The sequence below is a fragment of the Salvelinus fontinalis genome, chromosome 3 (genome assembly GCF_029448725.1).
Source record: "Salvelinus fontinalis isolate EN_2023a chromosome 3, ASM2944872v1, whole genome shotgun sequence".
NCBI classification, from domain to species: Eukaryota; Metazoa; Chordata; class Actinopteri; order Salmoniformes; family Salmonidae; genus Salvelinus; species Salvelinus fontinalis.
Window position 1 is genome coordinate 65,844,791 of NC_074667.1, and position 19,551 is coordinate 65,864,341.

The 19,551-nt window shown below is 47.7% G+C and overlaps 1 protein-coding gene across 5 annotated transcripts in view; it reads right to left on the bottom strand.

Moving 5' to 3' along the window:
* Positions 1-1,815, bottom strand: part of LOC129851348 (sarcolemmal membrane-associated protein-like) — a 199,886-nt gene extending 198,071 nt beyond the window's left edge. For 3 of the 5 annotated variants that reach the window (XM_055917821.1, XM_055917820.1, XM_055917819.1), the window contains exon 1: positions 169-1,814. In XM_055917821.1, the coding sequence (XP_055773796.1) occupies positions 169-366 (198 nt within the window). In that variant the 5' untranslated portion in view covers positions 367-1,814. Of the gene's footprint in view, positions 1-168 lie in introns of all 5 variants that reach the window. The other 2 variants (XM_055917818.1, XM_055917817.1) reach the window with 2 other exon arrangements.
* Between the last annotated feature and the right edge of the window lie 17,736 nt (positions 1,816-19,551).

The window sequence follows — 19,551 nt, forward strand, 5'->3', positions numbered from 1 at the left end:
GCTTTATCTTGGCCAGGTCGCAGTTGTAAATTATTACTTGTTCTCAACTGGCCTACCTGGTTAAATAAAGGTGAAATTTAAAAAATGTACAATGACCATGCTAGGTAAAAGCTGTACCATGCAAGGTAAAAGCTAGTAGTTAGCCGACTGGTTGACAGTCAGACTCACCTTGCCAGTCTTGTGATCAAACCAGACCAGGGCATGGTTCCGTGACAAAACCTTGCAGTCGAACGTCGCGTTGTTCTGAGCGGGTCGGCATCGCGCCACAGAGCGCCCGATCCTGACTGGCTCGTCCATGTAGACATGACGTTCCTGAAAAGGGTGTGAATTCGGACGGCAGGAGAAGATGGCCAGCGCTGAAGGCATTGATGATGGCTTGGGAGTGTTACTCCAATCAGCGACGAAAGACAAGGTTTCTTGATCCAGAATGACTAACTTCAGTCTTACATCCTCGGCTGTTGTGTTAATAAACCATGTAACCTGGCTATTCGCTGTCTGGCTGGCTCTTCTATTTTAAGTTAGGCACTGCTAGCTAGCCATTCATTTGGACGTTTTTTCTCCTTTTGATTCAGTAAAACCTCCTGTAATAACGTAAAAATGACAAAATAAACATGTATCTATGGTATCTTTCTACAGAGCTACCTTACGTCCAGTGAATGACTCAATACGACTACGTACAGGCCACAATACAGTACAGCCAAAACCATTTGACGATAGCAACAGTAGCAATCTAGAACATATTTTCCCACGCCCATCAAAATGTATAGCGAGAGAAGCTATATTATGCCGCGCAAGTTAGCGGCAGGCAGCTAATCTTTAGCCCATCGGATAAATCCAGATAGCTATATTACACAATCTGACCATCGCGCGGTTTCCTATCCCTGCTGATGATACGGTTAGCCATTGAAACACACCCGCTGACAATTGGACCGTGGTTTAATATGTCATCAATAAGTGTTTTTTTCCCCCCATAGAGGCTGAGTTAACATTAAGTTGTTTACCATACTCACTATGGACAGGTGCTAAAGAATGAGTATCTGAGGTTGTTTGCTAGCTAAATGTCTAACTAGCTAATGCAACCTCTAGCCACTCCCAATTTAGGAAGACTAGCAGGCTAATATTTAGTTTCAAGGCCCCAAACAGCAACAAATCCTTCTAATCGTGAAGCATAATGTTCCAAACCGGTTCAAAGACACGCCTTAAAACGAGTATGGTAGAGGTAAGTAGAGCTGGACAGGCCTAGTGTAATAACACTGTTAGTTATAAAAAGTAGCTAGCTACATGGCTAGTTAAGCTAACGCGCTAAGAACTTGTCATTTAGCTGGAATAGTAGTCGGGCCTCTTCGGGTGAATAGTCGTGATCAACTAGCTCTGGAACGGTTGTGTTACTTCAGGTAAACTTGTGTTATTTTTGACAAACAACTCAAAACAAGTAGGCAATAAACTGGCCTCATTGCAAAAGTTCACGTTAGCCGAGTCGGAAAGAGTTACATAGGAAAGACTAGGTAGTTAGCTGACTGACAGAGCTAACTCGGAAAACGGAGACATGTTTGACTGCAGCATCACCTGTCCAGTAATCTTCTGAAGAGTCCCAAGAAGAAGAAAAAAAAACATGTGTTGCGTTGATGTTATAAATGTCAGTCGAAACACTATCGATCACAAAAAAGTTTGAATTAAAGCTTTCTTCAGTTGAACTGAACATTTCTAACAACTTGCCGTCCTCTGTAAGTATCCGCTGCCATACTCATAACAACATACACAAAACGACCGGACGGCGCAACTGCCATTAGCGCACGCGACATGCCCACAAACGTCATTGGAGGCGGGAACTTGACAAACAGATTGACAGACTGGGATCCAATCAAAATAGACATTAATGACACGCTGCAGTGCATGCATCCGGTTTTCCGTTGTCACTAGTTACCATAAACACAAAGTTAGACTTGGATAAAAAAAAATGTATGAGATCAAAAATGAGCTTTTTGGTCTTAATTTAAGGTTAGGGTTAGATTTTAAGAAGATGGAGTGAGCACGGAATGTTGAGCCCCCGCTTAAATTTACAAGAATATTCTAATAATATTCTAATTCTAATTCTAATCTAATTTTTAATTATCTGAATGTAGGTAACATTAACGCGTAAACGGGACAAACAGAAGAAAGAACAAAGATCAGCGAGAAAACGGAGAAACAGCACTGTCGATGCAATGGTGTGCACCGAATCGGGTTTACAATTTGCAGGGGGACAACATGAGCTGAATGAATCCTCACCCGCTCTATCATAAGTGAAGAGATAGGCACAGCAATCAAGGGTGAAGGTGGTATGGTCCGGTGGTAAGGTGGTATGGTCCGGTGATAAGGTGGTATGGTCCGGTGATAAGGTGGTATGGTCCGGGGTTGTGCCCCCCCCCCCTCCCCTTCGCGTGAACGCGCACGCACTCTATTCTTCATTGCTGCGACTAGCTTGCTAGTTGAGATTTCTGATCACGTTAGGCTGCGTTTCATTTTATTTTTTTACGTCGGTTTGATCGCGGGGAGGAACTAGTAATGTCTGCAGTTTTCGGTTTAGCTATTTGTTTCAAGTGTATTGGTCTATAAATAAATATCTTTGCCAAAACTCGTCATCTCTCCCATATCTTATTCGACTAGTAGTTGTTTAGAAATGTTTATTGCTTGCCTACATTTTACTCCCTCTATGTTTAATATACACACATTAATTAATTATTCATTTCGGTTGCCTATCCTGATGTGAAGTTTGTTCTATAGAAAGTATTTGACTCTGATGTGTGCCACAGAAAGTATTTGACTCTAGCCACAAAATTAAGGAAATTAGAATGGGAGGGTAGGATTTTGGCAGGGCTATTTTCTTGCCTACCGAAATCCCAAACCCCCCCCCCCTTCTATCTTGGGACTGCAAGGCCTGGCACACTACTGAACCATCTTGGTAGCTCATGTTGACCAGTAGTGTGTCCCACAGAAAGTATTTGACTCTAGACACAAAATGAAGGAAATTAGAATGGGGGGGGGGGGGGCGATTTCGGGAAGGGGGCACAACACCTGTTCCGCATCCCAGTAAAATAAATAATGGGGGTACGCCGTACTGGTAAAACAATGAATACAAGATGCCGAAAAAAACTCTAGGCTATTGCATAAGAAATTACATCTGCTTTCACCCCTGACAGCAATAGACAACAAGCTCCAACCAAGTCTGGAAACCACTACGATATCAGTCGTGGAGTGTAATAAGAATATAGCCATAGTCGATATAGCCATGTCTAAAGTGGATGACAGGGTGTCTGAATTTGAAGAATCCCATGGTTTTCTCAGAAGAAAACGCCAAACTTCGCGACAAGCTTGACGTTTTGGAAATGCACAGTCATAAATGTAATCTTCGTGTCATAGGACTTGATAATGACATCGAACAAGAAAATCCGATGGCTTCCATGACAGCTTTTCTCACAGAACTTATCCAGGCTGAGGATCTTCCCGGTGAACCAGCCGTGGAGAATGCACATCGAACTGTACACCAAGTCGGAACCGTAGGAAAAAGTTACGGGGGCTTATAGGCAGACAATGAAATCTCTTACAATATTCAACAATTACATTTCTCTAAAACAGGCTATAGGCTACATGTGCACCACCAAGTCAGAATAGTTGGCTAAATTCTGAGGGGGAAAGGGACCAAACTATTAGGGTGAAGCACATGGGATAGTAACAGCTTACTACACAACATACACGTCGTATTACTTTCTGCCACCACCGTGCTTCACCGTAGGGATGGTGTCAGGTTTCCTCCAGATGTGACGCTTGGCATTCAGGCCAAAGAGTTCAATCTTGGTTTCATCAGACCAGAGTTTTTGGCAAACTCCAAGAGGTCTGTCATGTGCCATTTACTGAGGAGTGCCTTCTGTCTGGCCATTCTACCATAAAGACCTGATTGCTGGAATGCTGCAGAGATGGTTGTCTTTCTGGAAGGTTCTCCCATCTCCACAGAGGAACTCTGGAATGCTGTCAGAGTGACCATTGGGTGCTTGGTTACCACCCTGACCAAGGCCCCCCCCCCCCCCCCATTTGCTCAGTTTGGCCGGGCGGCCAGCTCTAAGAAGAGTCCAAACTTCTTCCATTTAATAATGACGGAGGCTACAGTGTTCTTGGGGACCTTCAATCCTGCAGAAATGCCTCGACACAATCCTGTCTCAGAGCTGTACTGACAATTCCTTCGACTTCATGTCTTGGTTTTTGCTCTGACATGCACTGTCAACTGTGGGACCTTATATAGACAGGTGTGTGCCTTTCCAAATCATGTCCAATCAATTGAATTTACCACCGGTGGACTCCAATCAAGTTGAAGAAACATTTCAAGGATGATCAATGGAAACAGGATGCACCTGAGCTCAATTTCAAGTCTCATAGGAAAGGGTCTGTTTACTTATGTCAATAAGATATATTTCTGTTTTTATTTTTAATACATTTGAAAAAACTTCATCTGACCTCGGGCCGAAATTCTTACTCATCCCTAATCCACGGCTGTCCTACCTTATCAGTGACTGCAACCAGACTGTTGCCCTTTGCCTCCCTCCATAGGATCCATGAGATTTAACAATAATATGTTCGACAGAATGTAGATTGGTGAGAATTTGTATTTATTTAATCCATTTATAGAATAAGGCTGTAACGAAACAAAATGTGGAAAAAGGGAAGGGGTCTGAATACTTTCCGAATGCACTGTGTATATATATATATTACACACACTCTACCGTTCAAAACTTTGGGGTCACTTAGAATTGTCCTTGTTTTTGAAAGAAAAGCTATTTTTTTGTCCATTAAAATAACATCAAATTGATCAGAAATACAGTGTAGACATTGTTAATGTTGTAAATGACTATTGTAGCTGGAAACGGCTGATTTTTAATGGAATATCTACATAGGCGTACAGAGGGCCATTATCAGCAACCATCACTCCTGTGTTCCAATGGCACGTTGTGTTAGCTAATCCAAGTTGATCATTTTAAAAGGCTAATTGATCATTAGAAAACCCTTTTACAATTATGTTAGCACAGCTGAAAACTGTGGTCCTGATTAAAGAAGCAATAAAACTGGCTTTCTTTAGACTAGTTGAGTATCTGGAGCATCAGCATTTGTTGGACGAATCTAAGTTTGAGGTGTTCGGATCACAAAGATCAACATTCGTGAGACGCAGAAAAATGTAAAGATGCTGGAGGAGTACTTGACGCCGTCTTTCATTGGAGGCAATGTGATGGTCTGGGGTTGCTTTGGGGGTGGTAAACTGGGAGATTTGTACAGTGTAAAAGGGATCTTGAAGAAGGAAGGCTATCACTCCATTTTGCAACGCCATGCCATACCCTGTGGACGGAGCTTAATTGGAGCCAAGTTCCTCCTACAACAGGACAATGACCCAAAGCACAGCTCCAAACTATGCAATAGCTGTTTAGGGATGAAGCAGTCAGCTGGTATTCTGTCTGTTAGCCACTCCATTATAGTCACCGGATCTCAACCCTATTGAGCTGTTGTGGGGCCAGCTTGACCGTGTGGTACGTAAGAAGTGCCCATCAAGCCAATCCAACTTGTGGGAGGTGCTTCAGGAAGCATGGGGGTGAAATATCTTCAGATTACCTCAACAAATTGACGACTAGAATGCCAAAGATCTGCAAGGCTGTAATTGCTGCAAATGGAGGATTCTTTGACGAAAGCAAAGTTTGAAGGACAGAATTATTATTTCAATTAAAAATCATTATTTATAACCTTGTCAACGTCTTGACTATATTTCCTATTCATTTTGCATCTGGGGTTAGTCAGAAATGACTTTTCTAAGTGACCCCAAACTTTTGAACGGTAGTGTAATATTATATATATATATATAAATACACACACGGAGTATACAAAACATGAAGAGCACCTGCTCTTTCCTTGACAGACTGACCAGGTGAATCCAGGTGAAACTATGATGCCTTCATGTCATTTGTTAAAGCCACTTCAATCAGTGTAGATGAAGTGGGAGGAGACAGGTTAAAGAAGGATTTTTAAGCCTTCAGACATGGATTGTGTATATGTGTCATTCAGAGAGTGAATGGGCAAGACAAATGATTTAAGTGCCTTTGAACGGGGTATGGTAGTAGTGTAACGGATGTGAAATGGCTAGCTAGTTAGCGGGTGCGCGTTAGTAGCATTTCAATCAGTTACGTCACTTGCTCTGAGACATTAAGTAGGGTTGCCCCTTGCTCTGCAAGGGCCGTGGCCTTTGTGGAGCGATGGGTAACGATGCTTTGTGGGCAACCGTTGTTGATGTGTGCAGAGGTTCCCTGGTTCGCGCCCGTATCGGGGCGAGGGGACGACGTGAAGTTAAACTGTTACAGTAGGTGGCAGGCTCACCGGTTAGTGTCAAGAACTGCAATGCTACTGTGTTTTTCAAGCTCAACAATTTCCTGTGTGTATCAAGAATGGTCCACCGCCCAAAGGACATCCAGCCAACTTGACAACTGTGGCAAGCATTGGAGTCAACATGGGCCACCATCTCATGTTGGAACGCTTTCAACACCTTGTCGAGTTCATGCCCTGACTAATTGAGGCTCTTCTGAGGGCGAAGAGTGAAGGTCAGTAGCACCACATGACCAGCAGATAGCAGTGTTAACCCTATTCTGTCTTGTCTTGTACATCACAGGAAGGTGTTCCTCATGTTTGGTAAACTCAGTATATGCTGTATCAGTATTGCTATACTGAACAAAAATAAACCCAACATGCAACAATTTTAAAGATTTTACAGAGTTACAGTTCATATCAGGAAATCAGTCAATTGAAATAAATAAATTTGGCTCTGATCTATGGATTTCTCATGACTGGGCAGGGGTGCAGCCATGTGTGGGCCTGGGAGGGCATAGGTCTACCCACTTGGCAGCCAGGCCCAGCCAATCAGAATTAGTTTTTCCCCACAAAAGGGGTTTATTACAGACATTTCTGCAGTCAGCATGCCAATTGTGCACTTCCTCAAAACTTGAGACATCTGTGGCATTGTGTTGTGTGACAAAACAGAACATTTTGAAGTGGCCTTCTATTGTCCCGAGCACAAGGTGCTCACTGACAGGGTAAACAAATTTGTGTTAAAAATTTGAGAGAAATTAGCTTTTTGTAAGAATGGAAAATGTATGGGATTTCTTTTATTTCAGCTCATGAAACACGAGACGAACGCTTTACATGTTGCACATACCTACATGCCAGTTAATTAGGTACACCGCAAGTCGTGCTAGGTTACACCGGATCCCATATCTCAGAAACGACAGCGTTCCTCACAACCATAACACCTAACCGTGCCCCTGACTCTAACCCCAGTCACAACCATAACACCTAACCGTGCCCCCTGACTCTAACCCCAGTCACAACCATAACACCTAACCGTGCCCCTGACTCTAACCCCAGTCACAACCATAACACCTAACCGTGCCCCCTGACTCTAACCCCAGTCACAACCATAACACCTAACCGTGCCCCTGACTCTAACCCCAGTCACAACCATAACACCTAACCGTGCCCCTGACTCTAACCCCGGTCACAACCGTAACACCTAACCGTGCCCCTGACTCTAACCCCAGTCACAACCATAACACCTAACCGTGCCCCCTGACTCTAACCCCAGTCACAACCATAACACCTAACCGTGCCCCTGACTCTAACCCCAGTCACAACCATAACACCTAACCGTGCCCCTGACTCTAACCCCAGTCACGACCATAACACCTAACCGTGCCCCTGACTCTAACCCCAGTGCCCCTGACTCTAACCCCAGTCACAACCATGACACCTAACCGTGCCCCTGACTCTAACCCCAGTGCCCCTGACTCTAACCCCAGTCACAACCATAACACCTAACCGTGCCCCTGACTCTAACCCCAGTGCCCCTGACTCTAACCCCAGTCCCAACCATAACACCTAACCGTGCCCCTGACTCTAACCCCAGTCACAACCATAACACCTAACCGTGCCCCTGACTCTAACCCCAGTCACAACCATAACACCTAACCGTGCCCCTGACTCTAACCCCGGTCACAACCATTACACATTGTGTGTGGACATCTGACCACTTTAACCCATAGAGTACTAGCAATACAAACCGATTGACAAAGCTAGCTAAAGCTAAACAGCTACGTTTAATATTAGTTAGCTAGCTAACATTAGGCTATAACTAGCAATGGAAATGGCTTTTTGAGATTGTATTACAACACAGATCATGCACATAACATTAGCAGGCGAGCTAACAGTACACTTTAACTTGGGGCCTTTTGTTTAGACATGTAGCCAGCTAGCTAGCTAAAGAATTAACCATCATCTCAATCCATAGAGTACTAGCAATACAAACCGAAGCTGTGTATAAAATACTCCTACCAACCACACTAACAATACTATTATACCAATGACCAGCCAGTCATAATATGAATATAGTTAGTACGCCAAAAGTTCCCGGATGTCGTACTACATTCGGCAAAATACAAAGTATACAAGCAGTGGACCTTAAGGGGGGGGTTCTGTCACGTTCCTGACCTGTTTTCTCTTGTTTTGTATGTCTTTATTGGTCAGGGCGTGAGTGTTGGGTGGGCAGTCTATGTTTTGTATTTCTAGGTTGGTTTTTGTGTTCGGCCTGGTATGATTCTCAATTAGAGACAGGTGTGTATCGTTTGTCTCTAATTGAGAGTCATACTAAGGCAGCCAGGGTTTCACTGGGGTTTTGTGGGTGTTTGTTCCTGTGTCCACACATGGACAGTTGAAGGTTAGTCACGTTTGTTGTTTTGTAGTTTTGTAGTGTCTTGTTTGCTGTTTTCATTAAAAGATGGCTTATTTCCCTCAATCCGCATCTTGGTCCTATCCATGCTCCTCCTCGTTTGAGGAGGAGAACAACATTGACCGCCTTTACAGAAACACCCACCATAACAGGACCAAGCGGATTGAGGAGAGAGAAAAGGAACTAAGGCACTGGACACAGGAGGAATGGTCTTGGGAGATCATGGACGGAAAGGGACCCTGGGGAAGGGTTGGAGAGAATCGCCGCTCTCGGGAGGGGAGGAAGGCAGCCACAGCCCAGGAGCGCTGGTATGAGGAGGCAGCACATAGGAGAGGCTGGAAGCCCGAGAGGCTCACCCCAAAATTTCTTGGGGGGGGGGGCTAAAGGGGAGTGTGGCGAAGCCGGGTTGGATACCTGAGCCAACTCCCCGGGCTTGCCGTGGAGTAAGAGGGCGTCGTACTGGTCAGACACCGTGTTATGCGGTAAAGCGCACGGTGTCCCCAGTACGCGTGCTTAGCCCAGTGCGGGCTATTCCACCTTGCCGCACTGGGAGGGCTAGGTTGGGCATCGAGCCGAGTGCCATGAAGCCGGCCCAACGTATCTGGTCTCCAGTACGTCTCCTCGGGCCGGCGTACATGGCACCAGCCTTACAGGTGGTGTCCCCGGTTCGCCTGCAGAGCCCAGTGCGGGCTATTCCACCTCGCCGCACTGGCAGGGCTACGGGGACCATTCAACCTGGTAAGGTTGGGGAGGCTCGGTGCTCAAGAGCACGTGTCCTCCTTCACGGTCCGGTATATCCGGCGCCACCTTCCCACCCCAGCTCAGTACCACCAGTGCCTACACCACGCACCAGGCTTCCAGTGCATCTCCAGAGCCCTGTTCCTCTTCCACGCACTCTCCCTATGGTGCGTGTCTCCAGCCCGGTACCTCCAGTTCCGGTACCACGCACCAGGCCTAGAGTGCGCCACGAGAGTCCAGTGTGCCCAGTTCCTGTTCCCCGCACTCGCCCTGAGGTGCGTGCCCTCAGCCCGGTACCTCCAGTTCCGGTACCACGCACCAGGCCTATAGTGCGTCTCAGCCGGCCAGAGTCTGCCGTCTGCTTAGCGCCAGAGCCGTCCTGCCATGACCAGCCAGAGCCGTCCTGCCATGACCAGCCAGAGCCGTCCTGCCATGACCAGCCAGAGCCGTCCTGCCATGACCAGCCAGAGCCGTCCTGCCATGACCAGCCAGAGCCGTCCTGCCATGACCAGCCAGAGCCGTCCTGCCATGACCAGCCAGAGCCGTCCTGCCATGACCTGCCAGAGCCGTCCAGCCAGGACCTGCCAGAGCCGTCCAGCCAGGACCTGCCAGAGCCGTCCAGCCAGGACCTGCCAGAGCCGTCCAGCCAGGACCTGCCAGAGCCGTCCAGCCAGGACCTGCCAGAGCCGTCCAGCCAGGACCTGCCAGAGCCGTCCAGCCAGGACCTGCCAGAGCCGTCCAGCCAGGACCTGCCAGAGCCGTCCAGCCAGGACCTACCGGAGTCCCTACGCCCGGACCGGTCGGAGTCCCTACGCCCGGACCGGTCGGAGTCCCTACGCCCGGACCGGTCGGAGTCCCTACGCCCGGACCGGTCGGAGTCCCTCAGCCCGGACCTGCCGGAGTCCTTACGCCCGGACCTGCCGGAGTCCCTAAACCAGGACCTGCCGGAGTCCCTCAGCCAGGACCTGCCGGAGTCCCTCAGCCAGGACCTGCCGGAGTCCCTCAGCCAGGACCTGCCGCCCCTTATCCCGGTGCTGCCCCTTATCCCGGTGCTGCCCCTTGTCCCGGTGCTGGTCCTTATCCCGGTGCTGCCCCTTATCCCGGTGCTGCCCCTTCATTTAGGTGGTGTTAGTGGGAGGGTGGTCATTGGGAGGGGGATAAAGAAGCGGGGATTGATTATGGTGGGGTGGGGACCTCGCCCTCAGCCTGAGCCACCACCGTGGACAGACGCCCACCCAGACCCTCCCCTAGACTTTGTGCTGGTGCGCCCGGAGTTCGCACCTTAAGGGGGGGGTTCTGTCACGTTCCTGACCTGTTTTCTCTTGTTTTGTATGTCTTTATTGGTCAGGGCGTGAGTGTTGGGTGGGTAGTCTATGTTTTGTATTTCTAGGTTGGTTTTTGTGTTCGGCCTGGTATGATTCTCAATTAGAGACAGGTGTGTATCGTTTGTCTCTAATTGAGAGTCATACTAAGGCAGCCAGGGTTTCACTGGGGTTTTGTGGGTGTTTGTTCCTGTGTCCACACATGGACAGTTGAAGGTTAGTCACGTTTGTTGTTTTGTAGTTTTGTAGTGTCTTGTTTGCTGTTTTCATTAAAAGATGGCTTATTTCCCTCAATCCGCATCTTGGTCCTATCCATGCTCCTCCTCGTTTGAGGAGGAGAACAACATTGACTGCCTTTACAATGTCCGTGCTTTTAGGGCCCATAATGCAATTCAGAAAATGGCCGTGGCTTCACAACGTTTTCAGATTTGAAGAAAATGGCGGAAAATATGCAGCCGAAGTCCGACTTGAGCGGATACAATTAAACTTCGGAGCAGGGCACCTGCCAAAGGATTTATAGCTGGAGTCTCGTTGGATCAAATTGTATTTGTCACGTGCGCCGAATACAACAGGTGTAGTAGACCTTACTGTGAAATGCTGACTTACAAGCCCTTAACCAACAATGCAGTTCAAGAAACACAGTTAAGTAAATACTTACTAAATAAAGTAAAGTGAAAAATAAATAAATAAATAAAAGTAACACAACAAAATTACATAACAATAACGAGTCTATATACAGGGGGTTCCGGTCCCAAGTCAATGTGGGGGCAGGGCTACAGGTTAGTCGAGGTAATTTGTAAAGTGACTATGCACAGATAATAAAAAGTGAGTAGCAGCAGAGTAAAAACAAAGGGGGGGGGGTCAATGTAAATAGTCTGGGTGGCCATTTGATCAATTGTTCAGCAGTCTTATGGCTTGGGGGGTAGAATCTGTTATGGAGCCATTTGGTCCTAGACTTGACGCTCCGGTACCGCTTGAGAGAACAGTCTATGACTTGGGTGACTGGAGTCTGACAATTTGTTGGGCCTTCCTCTGACACCACCAGGTATATAGGTCCTGGATGCTAGGAAGCTTGGCCCCAGTGATGTACTGGGCCGTACCCACTACCCTCTGTAGCGCCTTACAGTCAGATGCCAAGCAGTTGCCGTACCAGTCAGGATGCTCTCGATGGTGCAGCTGCAGAACGTTTTGAGGATCTGGGGACCCATGCCAAATCTTTTCAGTTTCCTGAGGTGGAAAAGTTGTTGTCGTGCCCTCTTCACAACTGTCTTGGTGTGTTTGGACCATGGTAGTTCGTTGGTGATGTGGACAAGGAACTTGAAAACTCTCGACCCGCTCCTCTTCAGCCCCATCGTTGTTAATGGGGGCCTGTTCGGTCCTCCTTTTCCTGTAGTCCACAATCAGCTCCTTTGTCTTGATCATGTTGAGGGAGAGGTTGTTGTCCTGGCACCACACTGCCAGGTCTCTGACCTCCTCCCTATAGGCTGTCTCATCGTTGTCGGTGATCAGGCCTACCACTGTTGTGTCGTCAGCAAACGTAATGATGGTGTTGGAGTCGTGCCTGACCATGCAGTCATGGGTGAACAGGGAGTACAGGAGGGGACTGAGCACACACCCCTGTGGAGCTCCAGTGTTGAGGATCAGCGTGGCAGATGTGTTGTTGCCTACTCTTACCACCTGGGGGCACCTCTTACCACCTGGAGTCCAGATGCAGAGGGAGGTGTTTAGTCCCAGGGTCCTTAGCTTAGTGATGAGCTTTTATGGGCACTATGGTGTTAAATGCTGAGCTGTAGTCAATGAACAGCATTCTCACATAGGTGTTCCTTTTGTCCAGGTGGGAAAGGGCAGTGTGGAGTGCGATTGAGATTGCATCATCTGTAGATCTGTTGGGGTGGTATGCGAATTGGAGGTGCATTGTCGGTTAGGGGCTTGTAAGTTACAACTAAGCTAAGGTTCCTGGGAAATGCATTTCACTGTAAGGTTGTTGTATTTGGCGCATGTGACAAATAAAGTTTGATTTGATTTGACCTGCCGAAAGACAGAAACACCTGCTGAAAGACTGAAACACCTGCTGAATGACATAAACACCTGCTGAAAGACTGAAACACCTGCTGAATGACAGAAACACCTGCTGAAAGACTGAAACACCTGCTGAATGACAGAAACACTTGCTGAAAGACAGAAACACCTGCTGAAAGACAGAAACACCTGCCGAAAGACAGAAACACCTGCCGAAAGACAGAAACACCTGCTGAAAGACTGAAACACCTGCTGAAAGACAGAAACACCTGCTGAAAGACTGAAACACCTGCTGAAAGACAGAAACACCTGCTGAAAGACAGAAACACCTGCTGAAAGACAGAAACACCTGCTGAAAGACAGAAACACCTTCTGAAAGACTGAAACACCTGCTGAAAGACAGAAACACCTGCTGAAAGACAGAAACACCTGCTGAATGACAGAAACACCTGCTGAATGACAGAAACACCTGCTGAAAGACAGAAACACCTGCTGAAAGACAGAAACACCTGCTGAAAGACAGAAACACCTGCTGAAAGACAGAAACACCTGCTGAAAGACAGAAACACCTGCTGAAAGACAGAAACACCTGCTGAAAGACAGAAACACCTGCTGAAAGACTGAAACACCTGCTGAATGACAGAAACACCTGCCGAATGACAGAAACACCTGCCGAAAGACAAAAACACCTGCCGAAAGACAGAAACACCTGCCGAATGACAGAAACACCTGCCGAATGACAGAAACACCTGCTGAAAGACAGAAACACCTGCCGAATGACAGAAACACCTGCCGAATGACAGAAACACCTGCTGAAAGACAGAAACACCTGCTGAAAGACAGAAACACCTGCTGAAAGACTGAAACACCTGCTGAAAGACTGAAACACCTGCTGAATGACAGAAACACCTGCCGAATGACAGAAACACCTGCCGAATGACATAAACACCTGCTGAAAGACAGAAACACCTGCTGAAAGACAGAAACACCTGCTGAAAGACAGAAACACCTGCTGAAAGACAGAAACACCTGCTGAAAGACTGAAACACCTGCTGAAAGACTGAAACACCTGCTGAAAGACAGAAACACCTGCCGAATGACAGAAACACCTGCTGAAAGACTGAAACACCTGCTGAAAGACTGAAACACCTGCTGAATGACAGAAACACCTGCTGAAAGACTGAAACACCTGCTGAAAGACTGAAACACCTGCTGAATGACAGAAACACCTGCCGAATGAAAGAAACACCTGCCGAATGAAAGAAACACCTGCCGAAAGACAGAAACACCTGCCGAATGACAGAAACACCTGCCGAATGAAAGAAACACCTGCCGAATGACAGAAACACCTGCCGAATGACAGAAACACCTGCCGAATGACAGCAACACCTGCTGAAAGACTGAAACACCTGCTGAAAGACAGAAACACCTGCCGAATGAAAGAAACACCTGCTGAAAGACAGAAACACCTGCTGAATGACAGAAACACCTGCCGAATGACAGCAACACCTGCTGAAAGACTGAAACACCTGCTGAATGACAGCAACACCTGCTGAAAGACAGAAACACCTGCCGAATGACAGAAACACCTGCCGAAAGACAGAAACATACAGGGACATATAGACTGTTGTACAGGACCACGTCCTCGGAAATCATTTTCATGGTAAATTAGCAGAATGAATCTTAATCTGAAAAGCAGCAATGTCAATAGTAACACAACTTCACATGCCATGATTTACCTGTCAGCCAGTCAGCCAGTCAGTCAGCCAGCCAGTTAGTCAGTCAGCCAGTCAGCCAGTCAGCCAGCCAGTCAGCCAGCCAGTCAGCCAGCCAGTCAGCCAGTCAGCCAGCCAGTCAACCAGTCAGTCAGTCAGCCAGCCAGTCAGCCAGCCAGTCAGCCAGTCAGTCAGCCAGTCAGCCAGCCAGTCAGCCAATCAGTCAGTCAGCCAGCCAGTCAGCCAGTCAGCCAGTCAGTCAGCCAGTCAGCCAGTCAGCCAGTCAGCCAGCCAGTCAGCCAGTCAGTCAGTCAGCCAGTCAGCCAGTCAGTCAGTCAGTCAGCCAGCCAGTCAGCCAGTCAGCCACTCAGTCAGTCAGCCAGTCAGCCAGTCAGCCAGTCAGCCAGTCAGCCAGCCAGTCAGCCAGTCAGCCAGTCAGCCAGTCAGTCCGTCAGTCAGTCAGCCAGTCAGCCAGTCAGCCAGTCAGCCAGTCAGTCAGTCAGCCAGTCAGTCAGTCAGTCAGCCATTCAATGAGTCAGTCAGTCAGTCAGCCATTCAATGAGTCAGTCAGCCAGTCAGCCAGTCAGCCAGTCAGCCAGTCAGCCAGTCAGCCAGTCAGCCAGTCAGCCAGTCAGCCAGCCAGTCAGCCAGTCAGCCAGTCAGTCAGTCAGCCAGTCAGTCAGTCAGTCAGTCAGCCATTCAATGAGTCAGTCAGTTAGTCAGCCAGTCAGTCAGTCAGCCAGTCAGTTAGTCAGTCAGTCAGTCAGCCAGTCAGCCAGTCAGCCAGTCAGTCAGTCAGCCAGTCAGCCAGTCAGTCAGCCAGCCAGTCAGTCAGCCAGTCAGCCAGTCAGTCAGCCAGTCAGTCAGTCAGTCAGTCAGTCAGCCAGTCAATCAGTCAGTCAGCCAGTCAGCCAGTCAGCCAGTCAGCCAGTCAGCCAGCCAGCCAGTCAGTCAGCCAGTCAGCCAGTCAGTCAGTCAGTCAGCCAGTCAATCAGTCAGCCAGTCAGCCAGTCAGCCAGTCAGCCAGTCAGCCAGCCAGCCAGTCAGTCAGCCAGTTAGTCAGTCAGTCAGCCAGTCATTCAACCAGTCAGACAGTCAGCCAATGAGCCAGTCATTCAGGCAGTCAGTCAGTCAGCCATTCAATGAGTCAGCCAGTCAACCAGCCAGTCATTCAGCCAGTCAGACAGTCAGCCAATGAGTCAGTCAGTCAGCCATTCAATGAGTCAGCCAGTCACCTCTGACCATCTCTCTTTGATCTGAAATGAGGTCAGACAGTTTCAGCACATTACAAAAACGTGCACACCGTGTGAAATGAAAACACCCAGACACATCCTACACAGAGAGAGAACATCAGACTAAACTTTGCATGCTAGGAAGATATGAAACCTGAATAGTCTGAATGAACAATAGCATACCTCCCCTCGTACGAAAACACAATCCTCATTCCCGGAGGTGTTCACGCCATACTGTACTTCGAAAGCCCAAGGTTTCAGAGCAGATGTGATTTGATGACGTGTGAGAACATTTTAAATCCTGAACACAGAAGAAGAAATCATTTGAATAGAAGAGAATATAGGTTTGTGTCCCAGTGACCAGGCTTCATGATATAGGTCAGGTGTGTGTGTGTTAGTTTTATTAGTCTTTAAATGCTCAAGGAAACAGGAGACCGACTCCGACTCACACAATCTAAAGCATAGCAACATACTGTGATATTTTATTTTCCATTTTGAACTACTCCCAATGAAGAAAAGTATAGCACTGATTTTTAAATCCTGAACACAGAAGAAGAAATCATTTGAATAGAAGAGAATATAGGTTTGTGTCCCAGTGAACAGGCTTCATGATATAGGTCAGGTTTGTGTCCCAGTGACCAAGCTTCATGATATAGGTCAGGTTTGTGTCCCAGCGAACAGGCTTCATGATATGGGTCAGGTTTGTGTCCCAGTGACCAAGCTTCATGATATAGGTCAGGTTTGTGTCCCAGTGACCAGGCTTCATGATATAGGTCAGCTTTGTGTCCCAGTGACCAGGCTTCATGATATAGGTCAGGTTTGTGTCTCAGTGAACAGGCTTCATGATATAGGTCAGGTTTGTGTCCCAGTGACCAAGCTTCATGGTATAGGTCAGGTTTGTGTCCCAGTAAACAGGTTACATGATATAGGTCAGGTTTGTGTCCCAGTAAACAGGTTACATGATATAGGTCAGGTTTGTGTCCCAGTGATCAGGCTTCATGATATAGGTCAGGTTTGTGTCCCAGTGATCAGGCTTCATGATATAGGTCAGGTTTGTGTCCCAGTGACCAGGCGTCATGATATAGGTCAGGTTTGTGTCTCAGTGAACAGGCTTCATGATATAGGTCAGGTTTGTGTCCCAGTGACCAGGCTTCATGATATAGGTCAGGTTTGTGTCTCAGTGAACAGGCTTCATGATATAGGTCAGGTTTGTGTCCCAGTGACCAGGCTTCATGATATAGGTCAGGTTTGTGTCCCAGTGAACAGGCTTCATGATATAGGTCAGGTTTGTGTCTCAGTGAACAGGCTTCATGATATAGGTCAGGTTTGTGTCTCAGTGAACAGGCTTCATGATATAGGTCAGGTTTGTGTCTCAGTGAACAGGCTTCATGATATAGGTCAGGTTTGTGTCCCAGTGAACAGGCTTCATGATATAGGTCAGGTTTGTGTCCCAGTGAACAGGCTTCATGATATAGGTCAGGTTTGTGTCCCAGTGACCAGGTTACATGATATAGGTCAGGTTTGTGTCCCAGCGAACAGGCTTCATGATATAGGTCAGGTTTGTGTCCCAGCGAACAGGCTTCATGATATAGGTCAGGGTTGTGTCCCAGTGAACAGGCTTCATGATATAGGTCAGGTTTGTGTCCCAGTGAACAGGCTTCATGATATAGGTCAGGTTTGTGTCTCAGTGACCAGGCTTCATGATATAGGTCAGGTTTGTGTCCCAGTGACCAGGCTTCATGATATAGGTCAGGTTTGTGTCTCAGTGAACAGGCTTCGTGATATAGGTCAGGTTTGTGTCCCAGTGAACAGGCTTCGTGATATAGGTCAGGTTTGTGTCCCAGTGACCAGGCTTCATGATATAGGTCAGGTTTGTGTCCCAGTGACCAAGCTTCATGATTTAGGTCAGGTTTGTGTCCCAGTGACCAGGCTTCATGATATAGGTCAGGTTTGTGTCCCAGTGATCAGGCTTCATGATATAGGTCAGGTTTGTGTCCCAGTGACCAGGCTTCATGATATAGGTCAGGTTTGTGTCCCAGTGACCAGGCTTCATGATATAGGTCAGGTTTGTGTCCCAGTGAACAGGCTTCATGATATAGGTCAGGTTTGTGTCCCAGCGAACAGGCTTCATGATATAGGTCAGGTTTGTGTCCCAGTGACCAGTGATGTACTGGGCCGTACGCACTATCCTCTGTTGTGCCTTGCGATCGGAGGCCGAGCAGTTGCCGTACCAGGCAGTGATGCAACCGGTCAGGATGCTCTCGATGGTGCAGCTGTAGAACTTTTTGAGGATCTGAGGACCATGCCAAATCTTTTCAGTCTCCTGAGGGTGAATACGTTTTGTTGTGCCCTCTTCACGAATGTCTTGGTGTACTTGGACCATGTTAGATTCTTATTGATGTGGACACCAAGGAACTTGAAGCTCTCAACCTGGTCCACTGCAGCCCCGTCGATGAGAAGGGGGGCGTGCTCGATCTTCTTTTTCCTGTAGTCCACAATCATCTACTTTGTCTTGATCATGTTGAGGGAGAGGTTGTTGTCCTGGTTGTTGTCCTGGCCAGGTCTCTGACCTCCTCCCTATAGGCTGTCTCGTCGTTGTCGGTGATCAGGCCTACCACTGTTGTGTCATCAGCAAATGTAATGATGGTGTTGGAGTCGTGCCTGGTCATGCAGTCATGAGTGAACAGGGAGTACAGGAGGGGACTGAGCACACACCCCTCAGGGGCCCCTGTGTTGAGGATCAGCGTGGCAGATGTGTTGTTCCCTACCGTCACCACCTGGGGGCGGCTCGTCAGGAAGTCCAGGATCCAGTTGCAGAGGGAGGTGTTTTGTCCCAGGATCCTTAGCTTAGTGATGAGATTTGAGGGCACTATGGAGTAGAACGCTGAGCTGTAGTCATTGAATAGTATTCTCACATAGGTGTTCCTTTTGTCCAGGTGTGAAAGGGCAGTGTGGAGTGCAATAGAGATTGCATCATCTGTGGATCTGTTGGGGCGGTATGCAAATTGGAGTGGGTCTAGGGTTTCTGGGATAATGGTGTTAATGTGAGCCATGACCAGCTTTTCAAAGAACTTGATGGCTACAGACATGAGTGCTACGGGTCGGTAGTCATGTAGGCAGGTTACCTTAGTATTCTTGGACACAGGGACTATGGTGGTCTGCTTGAAACATGATGGTATTACAGACTCAGACAGGGAGAGGTTGAAAATGTCAGTAAAGACACTTGCCGGTTGGTCAGCGCATGCTCGCAGTACAGGTCCTGGTAATCCGTCTGGCCCTGCGGCCTTGTGAATGTTGACCTGTTTAAAGGTCTTACTCACATCGGCTGCGGAGAGCGTGATCACACAGTAGTAGTTTAGCTTGTCTGGTAGGCTCGTGTCACTGGGCAGCTCCTGCCACATACGACGAGCGTCAGAGCCGGTGTAGTACGATTCAATCTTAGTCCTGTATTGATGTTTTGCCTTTTTGATGGTTCGTCGGAGGGCATAGCAGGATTTCTTAAAAGCTTCCAGGTTAGAGGCCCGCATCTTGAAAGCAGCAGCTCTAGCCTTTAGCTCAGTGCAGAGGCTGCCTGTAATCCATGGCTTCTGGACGGGGTATGTACGTACGGTCATTGTGGGAACGACGTCATCGTTGCACTTATTAATGAAGCCAGTGACTGATGTGGTATACTCCTCAATGCCATTGGAGGAATCCCGGAACATATTCCAGTCTGTGCTAGTGTGAAAGGAGTGAAAGGA